The sequence below is a fragment of the Phacochoerus africanus genome, chromosome 7 (genome assembly GCF_016906955.1).
Source record: "Phacochoerus africanus isolate WHEZ1 chromosome 7, ROS_Pafr_v1, whole genome shotgun sequence".
NCBI classification, from domain to species: domain Eukaryota; kingdom Metazoa; phylum Chordata; class Mammalia; order Artiodactyla; family Suidae; genus Phacochoerus; species Phacochoerus africanus.
Window position 1 is genome coordinate 70367688 of NC_062550.1, and position 21055 is coordinate 70388742.

General features: G+C 51.3%; 1 protein-coding gene across 10 annotated transcripts in view; it reads left to right on the plus strand.

Annotated features, from left to right (window-relative positions):
* CRACR2A (calcium release activated channel regulator 2A) overlaps window positions 1-21055 on the plus strand; it is a 165652-nt gene that overhangs the window by 114218 nt on the left and 30379 nt on the right. For all 10 annotated transcript variants that reach the window (XM_047787800.1, XM_047787804.1, XM_047787798.1 and 7 more), the window contains 4 exons: window positions 6756-6846; window positions 10107-10202; window positions 12986-13173; window positions 17945-18016. In XM_047787800.1, coding sequence (XP_047643756.1) covers window positions 6756-6846; window positions 10107-10202; window positions 12986-13173; window positions 17945-18016 — 447 coding nt within the window. The remainder of the gene's footprint in view (window positions 1-6755; window positions 6847-10106; window positions 10203-12985; window positions 13174-17944; window positions 18017-21055) is intronic.

The following is a 21055-nucleotide window of genomic DNA, read 5'->3' on the forward strand; positions in this document are numbered from 1 at the left end:
CTGGAACTTATGCCTTGTATTTACATGGAAATCACTATTCCCAGCCCTACTTCCTTCCCACATGTCCTGCTCTGAGATCTCCAATACTCCTGGTACCAGGCACTTGCACACCACACACACACACACACACACACACACAGAATCATCCTTCAGAGAGGGAGCATCTGCCGCAGTCAGACGCATCCTTGAGGTTGGACCTGGACCTTTCACCCTGGCTCTCAGTAGGTCCCATCCTTTCAAGATCCATCACCGCCCATGGACCATCCTCAGTACATAATTGCTCTTCTTCCCCCAACTGTTGAAAGTCTCCCTTTCCTGGACTCAGGCTTTCTTAACTTCCCCCTGAGAACTCTGCACCCTCCACTTGCTTCAGCCAAGGCTCTGGTCACAGGATTATGTCCACTGGAGCTCAGGAAGGCACCATGGAGTGGGGGCTCCTTCGTGGTGTGTGGCTTCTTCTGTGTATTCCTTTCCCCACCACTCTAGCATGGACTTGGAGTTCATAAATAGTAAATTCCTGGTGTGCAGAGACCATTCCGCAAGTCTAAATTATTTTACCCAGAAAGTTGCTTTACAAAGTATTTTATTAATACTTTTCAGTGGTGACGGTGATGGATGGATCGTCTAGACATTTGCACATGCAGTATCTTAAATAGTCCCCAGGACTTCTGTCTCGTGTAGGTATGACCATGTGATTTTCCAGATACAGAAAACCTCAGGCTCGCTGAGTTAATGTGACTTGCCCAAGGGCAGAAAGCTTATAAATGTCAGAACCAGGATTTTAACTAAAGCCTTCTCATTCTGGGTCTAATAAACTCTGAGCCACCTGCAGCTGTCAGCAGGGGGTATGACCTAGACAGCCCTGGACTCTGCAAGAGGGCTTATCCAGCCATCATGTTGAGATAGAAAGATGATACATGTTAGTGCTGCTGACTCCTGCTCACCCTCCCTGGCTCCTTCTCACATGTGCCCGTCTGTCCCCGTGTCACTTTCCTTCCCTTCTCCGTCTCCTCCTCTACTTGTTCAAAATAACCAGGCACAGATATCATAGAGTCAAATCATTATATACTTCCCTAGAGGAGGGGAGTGTTTTGCGGATGGCGGATAGAAAACAGGTTACATATTTATGCCCACATGTTATTAATTAATAGCTCAGAGAGCTCTATTACAGATTGTTCTCCGTGTCTTGTTCAACATTTTTCAATGGCATGAATTAAGGAAAATAAGGAAGAATATTTTGTAGTAATTAAAAAGGTCTCTCTCTCTCCATTGAAAAGAGACAACGGCTATAAATCTTTATGCACCAAACCACATAGCGAAACACAAAAAGCAGAAACATAGAAAAACTAAGAGCATTTGATTAAAAACAAGACCTTGGAAGATGTTTAGAAAACCTTGACAAACTTATCTCAAATTTGACACATTAGTCAAACAGAAAGCACATTAAATACGAAAAGTATTTGAAACCACCACCCAGCAAGCTTGATTTAAGAGATGAATGTGGAGTTGTGTGCCCTGCAGTAGAATACAGTTCTTGTCATAGAACTTACGTAAAAATTGACAACGTGGCGCTACAAAGGAAAGACTAATAGGTTCCAAAAAGTAAATACATGACCATCATGTTCTCTTCCTATAATACAATAAAACTAGAAACCAATAGTTTATATATTTTAGCAAATGCTCTTCTAAGTAACTCTCAGATAAGTTAAATAATCAAAGCCAACATTAAAGATTATTTAGCTTACGTTATGAGCGAAAATTTAAAATATCAACATGACTTGGAAGGTCATTGAGTACACTGAATCACCAGTTGGGAACCATTAAGAAAGCAACCGTCTAGAAAAACAGACTGAATCTAATAAACATAAAGTCTAACAGAATTGCATTTGAGATCTTGCCAAAATCCAAGACAACAATGGCAAAAGCACAAGGTGAGAGACAGAGGATTCAGGAGCACCACCTTTGAACAAAACAATCACAGAGCCCTCGGGTTTGGAGGTTTTAGTTGACAAATGAGGCCACATTCATCAGCTGTGATATGGCTGCCAAGGAAAGATAATGACCTTAGGCTGCAGGACTAGATCTGCAACAACTAGATCAAGAGGAATCTAATCTGCATCCCTCAGACCTCATGCTCTGGGCTTTCAGTTTGGGGCGCCATGGCTTGAGAAAGTTAAATTGGAGCCCCTTTGGAGAGGAGTAGAAGGATTGGTGAAGGGACTTCAAGGTTGGAGAAAGAAGAGAGGCACGGCCTCAACCCAAGGCCACTCCTTGAAATCTTACAGCTGTTTTAAAATACATGAATGGCCAGTCTGCAGAGGAGGGATAAGGTCTTAGAAAGACATATTTCTATGAGCCAGATTATTCCAAAAATGAAAGAGCTGCTTAGGGACCCAGCATTCCCTATCACTGGAAGTATTCTAACCTAGTTTGGGTAACTACTTTTTTTTTTTTTTTTTAAAGGGCCAAATCTGAAGCACATGGAAGTTCCCAGGCCAGAGGTTGAATCAGGGCTGCAGCTGCCAGTCTACACCACAGCCACAGCAACACAGGATCCGAGCCTTGTCTGTGACCTACACTACAGCTCATGGCAATGCCAGATCCTTAACCCACTGAGCAGGGCCTGGGATCGAACCCTTGTCCTCATGGATACTAGTTGGGTTTGTTACCACTGAGCCACAATGGGAACTCCCGGGTAAATACTTGGTGGGGTTATTGCGGCAAGGATTTTAACCCTGAAAACAATAGGTGATTGGATCAGACAAATGTCCCATCCTTGAATGTTTTCAATTCTCCTGGAATCTGGAATTTTCCCGATGTGGTCTATGGACTTCTGCATTTGGTGTCCAAAGTCCGAAATGTATTTCTTTTCTTTTTTCTTTTTTCTTTCTTTTTTTTTTTTTTTGCCATTTTCTTGGGCTGCTTCTGCGGCATATGGAGGTTCCCAGGCTAGGGGTCGAATCAGAGCTGTAGCCGCCGGTCTACACCAGAGGCACAGCAACACGGGACCCCAGTCACGTCTGCAACCTACACCACAGCTCACAACAACACCGGATCCTTAACCCACTGAGCAAGGCCAGGGATCGAACCCGCAAACTCATGGTCCCTAGTTGGATTCGTTAACCACTGCGCCACGAACGGGCACTCCAACCGAAATGTATTTCTTAGAGATTTGCAGCATTACCATTTTGGGCACAGGCCCTGAAGCTGACATAACTGTCTGAGTGTTCAGAATCTAGTTGAGACAAACCCCAAGGAAACAGTTGTTCAGGGCTTGAAAACGAAACGTTTCAAATGAAGACATATAGTATCCTCAGGTCCGAGAAGGCGGTGGGTGAGTTGGAATAGATGGGAGTCTCACGGAAAAGATGTCAAAGTCTGTGTCTGTGAGCAGCCGGCAACAGGAGCGGTTTTAGAAATCGTGGCAACACGGACTTCCCATTGAGGCTCAGGAGTGAACCCAACTAGGATCCGTGAGGACGCATATTTGATCCCTGGTTCCACACAGTGGGGTAAGGATCCAGTGTTGCTGTGAGCCGAGGTGTAGGTCCCAGAGGAGGCTCAGATCTGGCGTTGCAGTGGCTGCAGTGTAGGCTGGCAGCTGCAGCTCTGATTCAGCCCCCTGGCCTGGGAACCTCCATATGCCTAGGATGTGGCAAAGATAGGAAGGAAGGAAGGAAGGAAGGAAGGAAGGAAGGAAGGAAGGAAGGAAGGAAGGAAACACAGAGAGAGAGAAAGAGAAAGGAAGAAAAAGAAAAGAAAGGAAGGAAGGAAGGAAGGAACAAGGAAGTAAGGAAGAAAGAAAAATAAAAGAAATCATGGCCGCAAAGGGGTATACAACAAACAAACATAATCGGTTGCCTCTTTCCTCTGATGGCAGAACGTGCTGTGCCCAGCTGGAAATCCACAAGCCAGGTGCGCAGATCTTTTGAGAATCTCTCTCACCATTATTGCTTCTGCAGCCGCCAAGGGGAACCACAAATGCTGGCTTATGTCTCTGCTGCTTCCACTCACACACAGCCTGTGTTTCCAATGGATTGAGCCGACAGGCGGTTTTATTGACTGAGTTTTCTGTTCTTCATCTTCCCGATGGCCTCTGACCCTTTCCAAACCCAGCAGCCCTTTTATCCTTGAAACCAAGACCCTCCTTCCCTTGGGGAGCTCTGCTCCCTTCCCCCACTTCCGCAGCCCATGATCGTAATTATGATACTAAATAATCCCTCACAGCTCTTCAGTGCTTCGCAGGTCCAAACCCTGCAAGCCTGTTCATGGTGACAGGGCTGGGAGGAACCGGGGCTGGTGCTTCCCTGTGATGGGGGGAGGTTGGAGCGCTTCCCCAAGGTCACATGGAGGATATGAACTGATTCTGGGATCAGAACACTAGCCTTCAGACATGGTTTAGTGAGGCGATTAGTGGGCACGGCCCCTTAATGTTTCCAGTCCCGGGGCTCCTGTGTCCGGCCCTGAGCTAGGGAGCGGGGCAGGGCGGAGAGTCTCATCCTTTGAGGTCACTGAGGCCTCCGCAGCTTCCCAGGAGGCCAGCTTTGTTCAAAAGCATTTCCAAAGTAGGAGCTTCCCGTCTGAGTCTATGTGGGCCCAGGATTGTTGATGCCCGCCTGAACCCCAGGCTTCCTTGCGGTGGGCCCATCCTTGGCGATGGAGGCTGGGACGAGGCGCCCTTCAAAGGCTACTCCTGTCTTCCCTACTTTTTTTTTAGCACTTTGCAAAATTACTTATCTCATAACTAAGAAACCTGACATGTGAGCACGAAAAGCATAGAGTGTATTAATTTAATCCAATAAAACTTCAAGTTAATATAACACATTTAATAATAGTGTAGAATTAATGCCCTGCCTGGTTATTAGACCTAAATGGTACACAGCCTATGTGAATGACCGTCATTAGGATTGCTTTGGCAGCGCCAAATCTATTTTTAAGGTTTTCGCATCTCACGTCATTAGCTCTCCAGTATTTAGATACTTGGACTCACTGTCTCTGAAGTTTCCTTGATGGCGTTTGCCATCTAGCATCTGAATTTCTTCGAGCACAGGAAGATGATCCCAGGGGCCAAGGCAAGACCGTCTCTTTTGCTGAACGTTCCTCTGCGCTGTATTCATTTCTGTCCCCGAGGGGCTCCTCTTCAACAGCAGGTGCCTCGGCTCCTTATTTCTCGCCAAGAATTTCTTGCTACTGTTACGGGGTAGCTTAGAACCAAGGTAAAAACGTTCCAAATATTCACTATTTATCAAGAAGAGATTTCTCTCTCAGCCAAAAAGACATTTGTTACTCCCGGGACAGGGAGCCCGGCGGTGAAAGCAGTGTGAGCTGGTAGGAGTCTTGCAGAGCGGTTCTTCTTGCTCAGGACGCCCCAGGCCAATGCCATCCTCACTCGAAGTCAGGTTCATGGTCTTGGGGGTACAACCCAGAAAGGAACTCAGACTGATGAGTGACCTTGACCATGCAGACCCACGCAGGTTCCCTTGGCTGGGTCAGTTTTGTGGTTTCTGTAGAACTGGAAAGATGCCAGTCAAAACGGTGGGTGGTGCACAGGGAACGAGGGCACAGGGAGTGGGGAAGCGGCGGCTGGTGGGTTGGGGTGCACCCTGGGGCATCAGGGAAGGCCTGGCCCTGGACTGTGTCCCAGGGGAACATAGGGACATAGGTGGGCGTTAAAATGATGGATGGTTCAGGGGAATAAATACTTTCCCATCCTTGAAGTTTCCTTCTGAAATCTCCCTGGTACCTCTACAAATTGAGAACCAGGGCTGTTTCCCCCAATTATAAAAGCCTCCTGGCATGAATTAAGGACAGAGGGGGTGCCAGCATTTGCATTTAGAATGGCAGGTGGCCGAATTTACGGTAGGTGTGTATGTGACGTGTTCAGAACAGATCTTGAGAGCCATGGCACCAGCCCACTCACTGGAGCTTGGAGTTCCCTTAACAGGAAAGAGGGCAGGGAGGGAGGGGCAGAGAGAGAAGAGGGGTAAAGAAGCCATCCCCTGGGAACGTCATGTGTGATCACTTCCAGTCTTGGTTCAGATGCTAACCCCTGGTCCTTCCTGTTTGAACTTGGCCAAGCCCTTGGAAGAGGATCTATTACCGGGAGAGAAGGAAGAACCACCTCGGGGGTGGCCCGCAAACCTTGTCCCCAGAACTACATCTGTCTCTATCCCTGTAGGAGCAGAGCACCCCGCTCCTTACTTCCTGTCCTGTGGGGCTCCCCAGAGTAGGAGGGGGTGCTGGGAGCAGGGTGAGGGTGCTCATCCTGCCGTACGGCGCTTAGCCAGCCTCCACCCTTCCCACGGCCCGGCGCTGACATGCCCTGAGCCCTTGGACAGGTGTGGCCCCCTTCCTTTGTAGGTTCACTGTGAAACCTTTTGCGATCTTATGAGAAATGAGGGTCACACAAAGTTCCACACACAATCTCCGGAAGAGTACAGTTCAGACGATGCTGATGGAGCCGGGCATTGAGATCACATCCAAAGAGAAAGGGATAAACCAAGCAGAAAAGTGGTGGTGGTACTGGAGATAAAGCAGAGCACAGGAGATGCTTCCCAGGGAGCATGTGGACCACTGAGCGTGATGGCCAGGAGACAGGAGGAGCAGAGGGTCCTGCTGGGCCTCTGTGGTCAGCTGATCCCGAGAAGCTCACGCGGCAGCCTTGGCTAACCTGACCTGCATGGTCATCCCACCGCCCAGAGCTCCCCTGGGAGATACAGGACTCTCATCAGACTCTCCTTTGGTGGCCTCTGCAGGAAAATTGCTGCCTATGATGAAGAAATCCAGCACCTCTATGAGGAGATGGAGCAGCAAATCAAGAGTGAGAAGGAGAAGTTCCTTCTGAAGGTAAGAGACCCCTCCCAGGGGACCTGGCTCTGCAGGCCAGGCTGAAACATCACCTGCTGGGACCCCCTTCCCCACCCCGTCTGGGATGACCAAGCCCCCACCCACGACACTATTGATCTCCTGCTTCTCTGCCTTGATTTTTTTTTTTCAAGGCAGTCGTCACCTTCAGATATGGCCCATGGTTTACTGGTTTGTTTTTATTGATTGTGGTCCTTATTGTCCCCCTAACATGCAGGCTCCAAAGAGCAGGGGTCATTGTCTCTTTCATATAAATGTACCTTGTGTGAAAAATATACCTTTTTCATATAAATGAAGCTCCTCCTGAAGCAGATGCTCAACACATATTTGTTGAATTAATGAATGAAGGAATGAACAAGTGAGCAAATGAATGAAGGCATAAAGGCACAAAGGATAAAGGGGATTTACCCATGAAAGCAGCCTGAAGACCAGGCCTGACCGGGGTAGGTCCTGACCTACACAGCAGGCCTGACTTACACTGGCTCGTTCCACTCCCCGCCTAGCAGCTCCCCTCGGGGGACCCTCATTAGAGCCGTCGCCTCCCACCCTTTCTCTTAGACATGGAGAAAATCTAATACCCAAGACAACTCAAATTTCCCGTGGGTGAGGGGTGGGGAGATTTGAAACGCCCTGTTCCTAGTCTGGCACTTAGCCATCTACCAAGCCCTGCTGTTTGTCTTTGGGCGACAGAACTGGTGCCATCCCCTCCTGTTCCAGGCAAGCAGGGTCCTTCTGGGAACATAGTCATAAAACGGAGCTACAGGAAACTCTCTATTATCCATTTTTGGATTACCTGCTGGGTGAGACCTCAGCAGAAAAGTCTTTGGTCTTGAATGGTGGCCTTCTGTCTTAGTTCGGGCTATTAAAATGTACCCTGACCTGGGTAGCTTGGCGTCCAAGGTCAGGGTGCAAGCATGGTCAGGCTGTGGTGAGAACCCTGTGCGGGGTTGCAGGCTGCCTGCTTCTCTGGGTCCTCTCATGGGCAAGCAAGCTCTCTGGAGTCTCCACCAAGGGCACCAATCCCGCTCATGTGGGCTCTGCCCTCGTCACCTCCCAAAGGGCCCACCTCCTTGGGGCCATCACCTTGGGGTTACATTTCGATGTATGAATTTTGACTCTAGAGACTGCATCACCTGCTGCCTGTCAGCACCGACCCCAAGCTGAGGTCACACCCCTTCCCTCTTCCTTAAAGCAGGTTGGTTTAAACCAATGGTTCTTTCTATGCTGCCTCTGCTTATCCACGTCGCGGCCCCGTTACCATAACATATGTCCTTTAAACGGAGAGGGGGTCTGAGTACTTCCCAGAAAATCTGCTCATGTTCTCCACTAAGAGCCTTCTGGAGGCCGGTCAGTATTTCCAGACCTGTCCTCGCTTCCTCCTTCAGGCTCTGACACCTTCTGGCTGTCCCATCTCCGGCAGAGTGGAGGAATCCAGCAGCCTTCCCCCACCCCCCCTGCAATAGGAGACCCACTCCCTTGACCCCAGTGGCCTCCTGCATGGCGGGGCCAGGCTCTGGGGGGCACTCAGTCCCCTCCAATGGGACCGTGACTGCAGGTCCAAGGTCATAGCTAAAGAAAGAGATGTGCTTCCAGAAGCTAAAGGTGGTCCCAGGCCTGGGGACCCGGAGTGGGAAGAGGTCAGGGGAGAAAAATCTCAGGGAGGTGGTCTGACCCCAAAGCTACACTCCCCCACCTTCCCCCTTCCCCCTCCACTTATGCTCCAGCTTCTCCCTTTTCAAGGCCTCTGAGCCTCCAAAGCCTTTCAGGCTCAGTGCTTAGATTAATGCTGTTTGCATAAATATGCGAGCTGTGAAGCTGCATTTGGTCACCACGATGTTAAGCTCTTGGATACACGGGCCTGGCCTGGCCTGGCCACTGCAATGAGGATGGCAGTGCTCTAGTCTGTGACAGCTCAAGAGGCCGGGCCCTGTGACCAGGGCCTGGATCTCTGCATCTCACAGGCTGTGAGGCCGTGAGGGAAATATTTACTCACTTGCACATTCAGCTCCAGCACAAGAGGCCCCCTGAAGCTCTGGGCCTGTGGGGTGGGGATGGGGGTCTGCCCCCCATCCCGGCACTCTTCACCTTGAATGGCAGCCAAAGTGGGGTGGAGCAGGTTCCCTGCAGCAAGGGTTGGGACAGAGCTGCCTGGTCCCAACCCGTCCCCGCCATGGCCTGTGGACAATCCTTGGCTCTCCCTGGGCCCCGCTGCCCTGTCTGTGATGAGCAGGGGGACCAGGTGGCCTCCACAAATGAGGAGCCCAGGAAGAGTCCTGGGCTGTGACAATGGGGGTGTCCAAAGGCCCCGGGAGTAGGCGTGTCCCCGCAACTCTGCTGCCTCGCCATCAACCCTTACTTCCTCCAGACAGGGCTGCCTGGAGGGCCACATGCACGGCCGCCCACCTTGGTAAGGGGCCGTTCCAGTCTCAGCCCCCACAGGGCTTCTGTGGTGCCTGCACTGGAGGCACCAGGCAAACGGAGGCTGTGGGTGGCACGTGCACTTTTGTTTCTATTCTGTTCAAAGAGTGATATAAAAGGAAGCAAGGCAGCTGGGCCAGCTGGGGCTGGACCCCACATCCCCTGCAGCCCCACTCAGGGCCCTTGTGCCAGATCAGGCCCTGGTGACAGTGTCAGGTGTCCTGAAAGCCACACCCTTTCCCCTTTTGTCCCACAGCCGGATCCCTTCCTACCTGCCCCCGGCCCCAGGGTCTCCTCACCCCTGAGTGGGGAAGCCTGGTTCTAGGGCACTGGGAGGGGATGTGGGGCACATGGCAGAGACCCCCGGAGGCTTGAGAAACTCCATCGCGGGTGGGGACATAGGGAAGCCTTAGACCTGAAGGAGGAAGAAGTGCAGCCCCGTGTTTCCAGAGGGAGTGCAGCTTACGGGAGCGAACGACGGCCCAGTGTGGACAGAATGTCCGCGCTGGAGGGACCTCCTACCCCGATGTGCAGACGAGGAGCCTGAGGCCAAGGTTGGCACTCAGGCTCTGTTCTGTTCCCCGTTCTGAACCCGCCTCTGCTGTTGGGCAGTTCAAGGTCATCGAAAGGCCGTACTGGTGGGAGCTGCTGTCGTGCACGTGTTCCTCCTCCCAGGCAGGCGGGTCACCACCTGGGATGCTGTGGGCAGGGCCCCAAAGTCCAGGGGTTGGATGGGCCCTGTTGCTGATCAGGTTCCTGGTAGAGACAAAATCCCCGTCCTGGGCGCCTGTGGGCCTCACGTGTCCATCTTCCCGGCTTGGCAGGACACGGAGAGGTTCCAGGCCCGCAGTCAGGAGCTGGAACAGAAGCTGTTCTTGAAGGAGCAGGAGCTGGAGCAACTCATCCAGAAACAGAAGCGGGTAGGCTTTCGTCCCCGCCCTCAGGGCACCGCTCTGGCCCTTGCGTATTTTTCCTGCCATTCACTTAAGGACTTTTCCTTCAATCTGAGAAGAACCCTTTAGCTGTACAAAAGAGAGCATTTGAAATCTTAGGTGGTCTCAAGATAAAGCCTTTAATTCTCCAATGCCAGGTGTTTCACATGGAAAATTGTCCAGCATCTTCCCTTGAGGTATCTGCAGACATGGTCACATTTTTATGCTCGGGAGCCACCAGGATGCATTACGCAGTTTCCTGCATCCCGGGTGAGAGAAAGTGGGCAGGACATGGTCACCGATACATGGGGGGAGGCTGCAGACTGTGCTATCCTCCTGCCACGATGGCCAGGGATGCCTCCAGTTGGGAGAGACTCTTCCAAGGTCATTTTGTCCATCCCTCTGTCTTTGTGCCCAGACAAAGTGTCTCGGCCTCCTTGGTGACTGATCCCATCACGCTGTGAGGATGGATCCCGACCCCAAAGCCTCCTCTGATGCACCCGGGTCCCCAGAGACAGCCTGGGAGGTCCTCTGGGTAGGACAGTGTCCATCCAATATATCCAGGAGCACCTGGCTCATGCCCCCAGGAAGATGGATCGCCTAGGCAACCTCACGCCCACAGCCTCCTCTCCAAAGCAAGGGCTCATAGGGGAGGGAGGCCCAGACGCCACGTGGCCTCCTGTGTATAGTTTTGTCCGGCGCTGGAAGGAATCCAGCCCTGGACGGTCCCAGACACATTGCTTCCATTTGAACAGAGAGGGCTATTTTTAACAACACATTAAAATATGCTTGAAGACACTCCAGGCTCAGGCAGGAGATGGTTCCACTCCTGCAAATACCCAACCTACAGATTCTGGTTCCTCTCCTGCAGCAAGATGCTCTCAAACCTGAGATCTGCCAGCTGCCTCCCCATCCCCCTGCACCGTGGTACCTTGCATCTTCTCCCCCTTCCCCTCCTCGCTGTTATGCATGAAGTTCTTGCCAATTAGATTTATCCCTCCAATGAATGATTGCCACTCGACTTAATTACTGCCTGCTTGCCTGATTACTCAGGAGCCTCTTGAGAATCACACAAAATTCCTTGTTGTTGCTTCCCTCTCCTCTTACCGGCCATATTCATTAAACTAAACTCATTATGATAGATCTGCCTTGGTTCGCGTCCTCCTCTGGTGAGAGGGTTTGGATGCCCTGCATTGCAAAATCCCCAGAAAAGCTGAAGTTATCCCAACGCAGGGGTTTTAGTTGCTTTAAGGACAAGGGAAAATGTATATTTGGTTTGACCCATTTTAGCTATTTCCTAAGGCTGTCCAGGGTTCTGGCTACCATACCAGGCTTCTCTGGGTTAAAGGAACCGGACTGGTTTCACTGAGAGAAGAGAAGGGAAGAAATGATTGATATTCCATGTCCACAATTGGGAAGGATGGTTTTATGAAAAACGGCCCTTAGCTGTGCTCCACCTCCATCAGGGACCAAGGAAAAGATATTGGTTTACGGGACAGTAAGAGGGATTGAGGAGGGAAATCTCAAGACTACTGAGGAGACGCTGCTGCTCGGCGTTGGGGTGAGAGACACAGATGATGTGGCATTTCCCCCCCTAGTGGCTGTTCTGAGTGGTGCAGCCCCCCTCCCTGACTGCACCTCTGTCCAGAGGAGACCAGAGAGGCGAGGGAGGTGCACCTCTGGAAGTGTGTGTGTATGAAGGAAGGGGAGGATGAAGCCAATCATCTATTGGATACAGTAGAGTGTATATATTATTCCCATCCTCCCAATTCCTTGCCCCCACCGTAGGAACCATAAGATTGTTTTTGAAATCTATGAGTTTGTTTCTGATTTATATGTAAATTCTTTTGTATCATTTTTATTAGGTTCTGCATATAAGTGATCTCATATGCTATTTGTCTTTCTCTGTCTGACTTACTTCACTCCGTGTGATCATCTATCTCCCAGTCCATCCATATTGCTGCAAATGCACTCTTTTTTTTTCTTTTTTATGGCTGAGTATAACTGATTCATTTTGTTGTACACTTGAAACAAATACAACCTTGCAAGTCAAATATACTCCAATAAAATTTTTAAAAAACCCCAAGCCCCAAATCGTTAGAAAAAAACTATTTTTTTTTCTTTTAATGGCCATACTGGTGGCATATGGAAGTTCCCTGGCTAGGGGTCCAATCAGAGCCGCATCTGCGACCTAAACCGCAGCTTGCGGCAACACCAGATCCTTAACCCACTGAGTAAGGCCAGGGATCAAACCCACATCGTCAGAGACACTATGCAGGGTTCTTAACCTGATGAGCCACAACAGGAACTCCTAAATATTTTTTATTCATTAAAGCATTTAAATTTTTTGAAAAGTAATTAAATGGAGTTCCCTTCATGGCTTAGCAGTTAATGAACCCGACTAGGATCCATGAAGATGCAGGTTCGATCCCTGGCCTTGCTCAGGGAGTTAAGAATCTGGCCGTGAGCTGTGGTGTAGGTCACAGGCTCACCTCAGATCCCGCGTTGCTGTGACTGTGGTATAGGCCAGCAGCTGCACTCCGATTCGACCCCTAACCTGGGAACCTTCATATGCCACAGGTGTGGCTCTAAAAAGCAAAATAAATAAATAAATTATTATTATTATTATTTTAAAAAAAGGGAGGATGAAGCTGACCAAGGCGTGAGGGCAGAGAAAGCAGTAATGAGGTCCCTGCCCACCAAGTGGAAAGGCCAGCCTGGCCCTGGTGGTCACTCCCCACTCCCCTCTGCACACCCCTGTTCCTTTCCAGCTGGAAGGCCAGTGCACGGCCCTGCACAACGACAAGCACGAAACCAAGGCTGAGAATACCAAGCTGAAACTCACAAACCAGGAGCTGGCCCAGGAGCTGGAGCGGACGGCCCGGGAGCTGCAGGGGGCCCAGCAGCAGCTGGAAAGCCTCCAGCAGGAGGCCTGCAAACTCCAGGAAGAGAAGGAGATGTGAGTGCGGCCCTAGGGCACCCCGGCCCCTGCCCTCCAGATCCACCCCCTTCCGTGAGCGTGTTAGCGCTCCCCTACCCCCCATCGCTGCCTGAGACCCTTCTCCCTGCACATAACCTGGGGATGGGGCTCCTCGCTCCCCGGGACATCTGCTGACCTTCTTCCAGCGTTCTGAGACATGAGGCAGACCAGCTCTGTGCCAGGCATTACCTAGGCTGAACGAGAAATGCACAACCTCATGCTCAGAAAATGTATCATGTAATTAGGAAGATGTTAGCCAACCAACACATAGAAGGCAGTCTGCAGGAAAATGCTGAGTGGGTGGAAAGACCAGGCATTGTCGCCGTTCAGAGGCCTGGGGCCCCAGAGATGTCAGGGCATGGCAGGAAGACTTCTGAGGTTAGCAAGTAGTCCCATGGGGCCCCGCTCCCCCGCTGCCCGCTCTTCCCCCACCAGCCTTCCTGCAGCGCCCTGGGGCAGCCCGACACCTCTCAGGCCTGCTTGGATGATAAGCTCGTTAGACATCCGGCTGTTGGGTTCAGCTTGCTGGACGGAGGTGCCCCTGAGGAGGTGTCCAGGGCTGAGTCAGAGTCCCCCAAGCATCAGTCTCAGGAATGTTCGGCTCTGAGAACAAATGCCCTCTGAGGAATCTCACTAGCTTATCCTTTCATTTGTGAATCCGTGCAGTTATCAGCTTATTCACGTGACCAATATTTATGGACAGGTGCTCAGGGCAGGGGGGCTGTGTGTGTGGAGGGGTTCAGCAACCTCACTTATGGCCATGATCCGACGTTTTCTCATTTGACCTTCTCAGCACGCTGGTCCTATCATTACCATCTCTAATTTCTGGATGAGGCAACTGAAGTTCAGAGGGGTTAAGTAAACTGTCCCAGTGCCTACTCCCTGCGGCCGACTCCCTAGAGTGACTGATGAGTCAACTGGAAAGTGCATCCAGACGACAAGGACTGGCCATCGCCCACTCATTCATTTGTTCCCACGCGTGCGTCCCTTCTGCAAACCTAACTGTGTGCCTGGTCCTGTGCTAGGTCTTGTGTCAAGTCTGACTTCAGAAGAGGGGTGGTCTTTCTCACCAATGCTTGATGCTTTCCATGTCATTAACTCTCCTTGTTCAAAAGCCCCGACTGTGTCTGACCTCCAGCAACGTGTTGGTCCATTGGCCTAAAATCAAACGGTTTTGCTGTCTGACACATGCGTGGTGCCCCGTACTGTTTGCTCTGGGGAGAGGGGGACGAGATATGTTTGGTTTTGGAGTTTTGCCTTGTAAGATAGCTCCAGTTGAAAACTATACGGATGCCCAAGCAGCTGACTTCAAAGCCAAGCCCTCCTTTCCAACGCTTGGATGCCCCGGGGAAAGGACAGTGTATTTCATTGTAAACCAGCAAAATCAGTTCCTCCTCGTTGAGAGTAGGTCAACAAGGTGCTTAACTTTACAAACAGAATTAAGGATGCTGGCTCTTAAAATTCAATCAAGTCCTAAAAGCCACAAACATCTGAAAGCACAGGCATGAGAACAGCAAATGGAAATGTGCCGGAGCCAGGGCGGCAAATCACAGCGTGAGGATTAAGATCTTTCTGAAGTCGTATCTTAATTAAGCAAGCCAGAGACACCATCTCTGGAGGCCAGGAATTGAAAGAGAGGGAAGCAGGGTTTGGAGAGAGAGGTAAATGAGTCCAGAAACCTCATGGCTTGTTTTTAAGAAGCGCGCAGCTGGAGAGCGTGCTGGAGCCCAGGAGAGCGTGTCCTGTCCAGGGAGGCCGGGAGGGAAGAGCGGGGATGGCCTTAGCTTGTCCTCCACAGGGCAGGAACCCAGATCAGCAGTCCTGGTAGGACCTCCGTGCTCGAACCCACCTCTTCATTTCACAAATGAAGAAACTGAGGCTCAGAGAGGGCTAGGGGCCAACCCGCAGTCACACAGCTCCTGAGAGCCAGAAAACAAGGTCAGAGCCTTGTCCTCCTGACACCCTGTGTTTCCTGGATGATGTCTACATGCTGCTCCCGAGCGGCTGGGAAGGGGGGCGAGTGGGCTTCAAAATAAACAGCCCCGTCGTGTATCAGCTAGAGTTCTGAAGGGGCAGAATTAATTTTCCTGTTCTCTGAGGATGCCCAAGGAAGGAGAACTAGATTTTAAAATTAGATAAAGAAAGAACCGTCAGGCAGGGGAAGTTATATAAAGATGAAAGTCAGCTGAAAAGCAGCACCTCTCTTTATTTTGTTCATTCACTTTTATTTGGAGGGAGGTGGTTTATGACAAGGCGCAAAATGCAAAGGGAAGAAAGAGGTTTGCCCCCAGCCCCTGACTCCTGGCCGCCTGTCACCCAGAGGCCACCTGTCATGGCTTCTCAGGGGTCCTTCCAGAGGGTTTTAGGCACAGGCAGCCATGCGTGCCCTCACACACACTCCCATTCACACACACACACACACACACACACAAACTCTCACATACTCACACATACAAACACACTCACATACTCTCGCTCGCACTCACATGCACATACACAAATGCACACGCTCTCACACACACAGACACACACTTCTCATTTAGAAAACAGCAACACTGTTCTACATCTGCCTGCGTTTTTCACTTGACGGAGCCTTTGCCGAGGGCTCCATATTTCTTTCCTTCTCATAAAAACACAACCAGCAGCCGTGCCCTGCAGGCAGCTGTAGTAAACCTCTCGCAGTGGCTCCCACGAAACACACATTCTGTCCCCTTCGCGTCACTTGTTGGCCAGACATAAACGTGTAGAATGACGGAGTGATTCTTTCAAGACCCCAAATATCCAAGGGTCTTGTTTTGCAGAAATGTTTTTCTTTGTGTTAACACACCAAAAATTCAGATCTATATGTGTGCAGGTGCTTAGATAGATAGATGTATGTCTACGAGACAGGCGTGTGTTTGCACCGCTGTGTACCATGTATGTGTGCGTACATGTGTATGTTTGCACAGCGCCAAGGTCCACCGGTGCCATGAAAGCGGGGTCAGAGGAGGCCAGGACGGCCTGGCCATGTGGGAATTGGCTCCTCGGTCAGACACTGAGAACCCAGCCCTCCGGTCTCCAGTGAGGGACTGTCCTTAGCACAGTGTCCCCAGAAGGAAGCACCATGGTTGGGGAGGGGGAGCCCCAAGGCCAGGCACAGCCCACCTTGGCTCCCCGGGCACCAGGCACAAGACAGGCAGCTGCACGTGTGTGGTGCCAATCAGAGCAGAGTCTCAGACAGGGGTTTAGGGACCAGTTTGGATAATGGGAAAGACATTACTTTGCCTCATGTTGAAATTACATATAATTGGCGAGAAAGTGTTCAGAATTTGGAGCTCTGCCGGGGCCAGAGTAGTTTGGTTGTTTAATGAGAATTGTTGGAGGTGAATTTAGGATTTGATTCAGGCTGTTACTGTTGCAAATTGACTTTATAATTATTCTATAAAGGGGAAAACCCCACAGATTCTACTGTGAGGAATCAGGCGATTGCGAGCTTGGTGGAAGCGTCCCGTGGCCCCAGCAAGCTCAGTAATGACATAGATGGGGGGAGGGGGTCACTGTCCTCACCCAGCCCAGTGTGGGCACGGCCCTGATGGCCCGTGGAAGTGACACATTTAATGGGTGTAAGACACTCCCTGCGCTCAGACTATGCTGTGGCTTGGAAATGCAGGATGTCGGACCCTTCGCAGTAAATTTGGGGGAGATTTAAACTCTCTCAACCACACTACTGAGCACAGAGGGAACGAGGGAGGCAGAAGCATGCAGTTAAACAAGGTTTATTGTCCAACAAGGTTTGTTGCCACCCAATTCTGCTTTCTTTTTTTCCTTTCTTCTCTGAGTTGTACCAAATTTCCCCCCCACACACACCCCCTTCCCTTCCATCTCTCTTTGTCCCTCCATCCCTGCCTTCTTCCCTCCCTGCTGCATCCTTTCATCCTCTATCCTCTCTTTCTTCTCCGCTGCTCTTTCTTATTGGCCTCCAAGCCGGGCCCAGCCTTAAGGGTACAGAGGTAAACAGAGCAGGCAGGGGCCCCCACCTCGTCGCAGCCTAAGATGCCCTCTAGCCACCCTGTATCTCTCAGCTCCTCTCTGCCCTTCCTCAAAACGCCTCTGATTGGCAGGCTCACAGTGTGATATGAGCAGCGGATTAGGATTGATACGTTCACTCTCTGCTGTATAGCTAGAGATGAGAAATCCTAAATCAAAGAAATGAATGCTCAACAGTGGAAATTCCAGCTCTCTGGGAAGCACCAGCTCTGCTCTCACCCTCCAAGACTAGGCTAGAGAAGAGTATTGATTCTGATTCCCTGACCTCTGGGTGGGGCAGGATCTTTGGGAGCCTGGAAAAAGAGTGCAGTCTCCTTCAACCTGTATTCATGAGTTATGGGGTGTCTGGGCAGACTTAGCAAGCCTGTTTGATTGTGTCTATAAAATGGGGATAATTTCAGCTTCCAAACAGGGTGTCAGAGGAGCTCCCGAGGTGGCGCAGCAGGTTACAGACCTGGCATTGCTGCAGCTATGGCAGGGATTCCATCCCTGGCCCGGAAACTTCCCTGGCCCAGGAAAAAACATAGTGTGCCTGCGATGACTCTCTGTGACCTGGTTATAAGCCCCTGCATGTGGCCAGTGCTCTCCAGCGGACCAGTGCCGGGCACCTCCTGCTGGGTCCCAGGCGAGGGTCCAGGCTTTGACCTCAGCACCACCTCACGCCCCCTGGTCGTGCCCCTCCTCTGTGCAGTCATTCATCACGGACGTCTTGCCTCCCCCGCAGGGAAGTGTACCGTGTCACCGAGAGTCTGCAGCGGGAGAAGTCAGGGCTCCTGAAGCAGCTGGATTTCCTGAGGTACGTCCACATCCCAGAGCCTCAGGTTGGAAGGGGCAGCCCCAGAGTCTTTCCTGTCTTCTGAGACAGTGCCCCCCATTGCCCTGGTCCCTAGTGTGCTGCTGGACAGCTGAGTCCCACCTCTCCATTAGGTTTGGTCCATTTACATAGGTGCGTACATCCCTCTCCAGTTTGTACCTGTGCAGGCTGATGACGGGGAAACGAAGTAATTTACCAGAATTGACACAGATACTCACTGCTGGAGCCAAAATCGAGATCCATATCTGGCCGATAACTTTATTCAGCTGAATTCTATTCATGTTACTTAAGTGAGTAAATGAATCACAAACAGAGCAGCATGAAGGAAGTTTGTTTCCTGAACCTGCTAAATTCGCTGCACATTCAAAGCTCATCAGTTTGGAATGTGTCCCCAACACCACCCCCACCTCCCTGGCAAAAAACCTAATCCAGGAGTTCCCGCCGAGGCTCAGAGGTTAATGAACCTGACTAGGATCCATGAGGACGTGGGTTTGATCCCTGGCCTCGATCAGTGGACCGAGGATCCAGCGTTGCTGTGAGCTGTGGTGTAGGTCACATAAGCGGCTTGGATTCCTCATGGCTGTGGTGTAGGCCAGCAGCTACAGCTCAGATTGGACCCCCAGCTTGGGAACCTCCACCTGACACAGGTGTGGCCCTAAAAAAAAAAAGGCAAAAAAAAAAAACCAAAAAACTAATCCAACTCAAACAGGTGCAGGGAAAGATGGAATTTTCAATTTTGTCTCCGAGGATTCTAAGTTTCCGTACCTGCCAAACGCCTCTTGGGGAATGATGGTGAAAAAGTGCAAATGGCTTTGAGTCCGGCACGTTATGAAAGCGTTTAGGTTTGTGTGTTTGTTTTTAATTGGAAAGCAAGGTAAAGTCACTGTGTCTGGCACCTCTGATGCCACCAAATAGCAAAACGCTTCAAACTGAATGCATTTCAGACTTACTTCCCCCAAGACATGATTCAAAAGGCCGAGGAGATGGAAGGGGTTCCCAGGTGCCCGGTTCTAATCTGGGTACCAGAAGGTCTGGATGCTCAGGAAGGCTCTAGAGAAGGCAGAGAACAAGATGTACAAGAACACGTTTTGTTTGGCTTTTTGCCTTTTTTTCTATTGTACTTAGAAAAAAATACAAGGACAGATTCCTTGTGACTGCGCAGGGGAGCGTGACAAGGCGGCACTCTGCCAGTGCCTGTGGGTTTTTTATAACGGAGACCAGCATCTGCGCAGAGTCCCAGGCTCTGCGCTGTGGCCCCCAAGCCAGCAGGGGAGAGCCCAGAGAGGCAGGGGGGCTGACAGATTCTCCTTCCACAGCAAGATCTCGGGGTAGCGACAGGATGCCAGGAGAAGCGGGAATTAGGGAGCGAGGGCCGAGGGGGGCGGGTGGGAGAACAAGAGGAAGAGGGGAGAGGAAATCAGGGCAAGGACTGGGTGGGACCCGGTGAGGAGGGGCTGCCCTCCTAAGGCAAATGGAGGAAATGGAAGCAATTTCGGGGCTCTTGGTAGGAACATGCACTTTGGAACTGGATCTGGTTCACGATCCGGCCCCGCCCCCATGATCTGTGTGACCTTGGGCAATCGTCCCCCAGCTGGAGGCTGCATTTTCTCCTGCCTCCGTCACAGGCTTCTTGGGAGAATTGGATGGACGGGTGCATGGCAATCACTAGAGGGCTATGATGTGACGGGGAGCAGACACACAGAGCAGCGCATTTCCTTAAATACCCAGGGCTCCCCAAGTTCTCCAGGAGCAAGGCTGCTGACATCACTGCCCTACAGAGCGAGGGTCCTTGTGTCATGAGCACTCCCTCTGCCATGCTCAGGGTTTATCAGATACCCTCCTCACCCCTCTCCCTCCCCCACACAGCTTGTCCTGAGGCCCTGGCTGTGAGCCTGGCTGCCCACCAGACGGGTAATTGGTCCAAAACTAGCCCACACATTCCTGGTGTTTCCTGCAGGTCCAGGGGACCCAGGCCATTCCTCCAGCTCGCCCCCAGTCTACTCAGCACGCTTAGCTGAATGCCTGCACACAGTTGGTGCCAGTGCTCCACTGCCATGACGGTGGCCAGACTGCATCTATGCCCTCCCTTCCCCTTCAAAAGTGCTGAGAGTTCAGCGGTCACTGGCCAGGAGAGTCAGAGAGACCTAAAACTGGAAAGCACCCTGAGGTCCCTGGCCCTCCCCTCGCTCTCATGCTTTAGTAAAGTTCCCACCATAATCTCGTGTGCATTCTGCCGTCACACTGCATCCCAAGTCTACTTACGCCCCCTGAACCTCTAACACCCCCTCCCCATCCTCGAGGAGGCAGCCGGTACCACCCTGAGACCCCCCCTCCCCCATGCACCTTCCATCCATCTCTGCCTTTGCTGTTGGCAAAAGCCAGCCCCCACCTCGTGCTCTGGACTCCGATCCCATCTTCCTCAAGGACTAGTTCAGCCTTTCTTGTCTCTCTCCTCTAGTGTTAGCTTTTTCTCTCTAGCGAGACTGACAAATGTAGTATATTTCTTAGCCAATATCCCTTGTCCCCACATCCCCATCCAACTCGTTTCCATTCTTTTAATCACTTTCAACGAAACTTCAAAGGACTTGTTTCCGTTTACACTCACTGTCTCCATTTCCCGGCCTCATGTTCTCAGCCCTCCATCAGGCTTTTTTCTACCACTCTTGCACTAGACATGGAACCAGTGGCCTCCGTGCTGCTTAAAATATAGGGCAACTCTCAGGGCCCCTCCCTCGTCCCAGCAAATTATTCTTAGCACAGCATCTATGAGGCTTCTTTTAAAACTTGAGCCAGGTCGGGACACTCCTCAGCCACTTCCCGCCCACCGTGGCTTCATGTCTCATGAAGATAAAATCAAAGTTCTCACGGTGGCCCGCTGGCCAGGGATGGCAGGTCCCAGCTCCTTCCCTGTCTTTTGCCAGACCTCGTTCCTCTGAGCACTCTGCCCTACCATTTCTGTTCCTCCTGACGCACAAACAGGTATATCCGGCCCCAGGGCACCCACTGTGCCCTCCTCCTTCC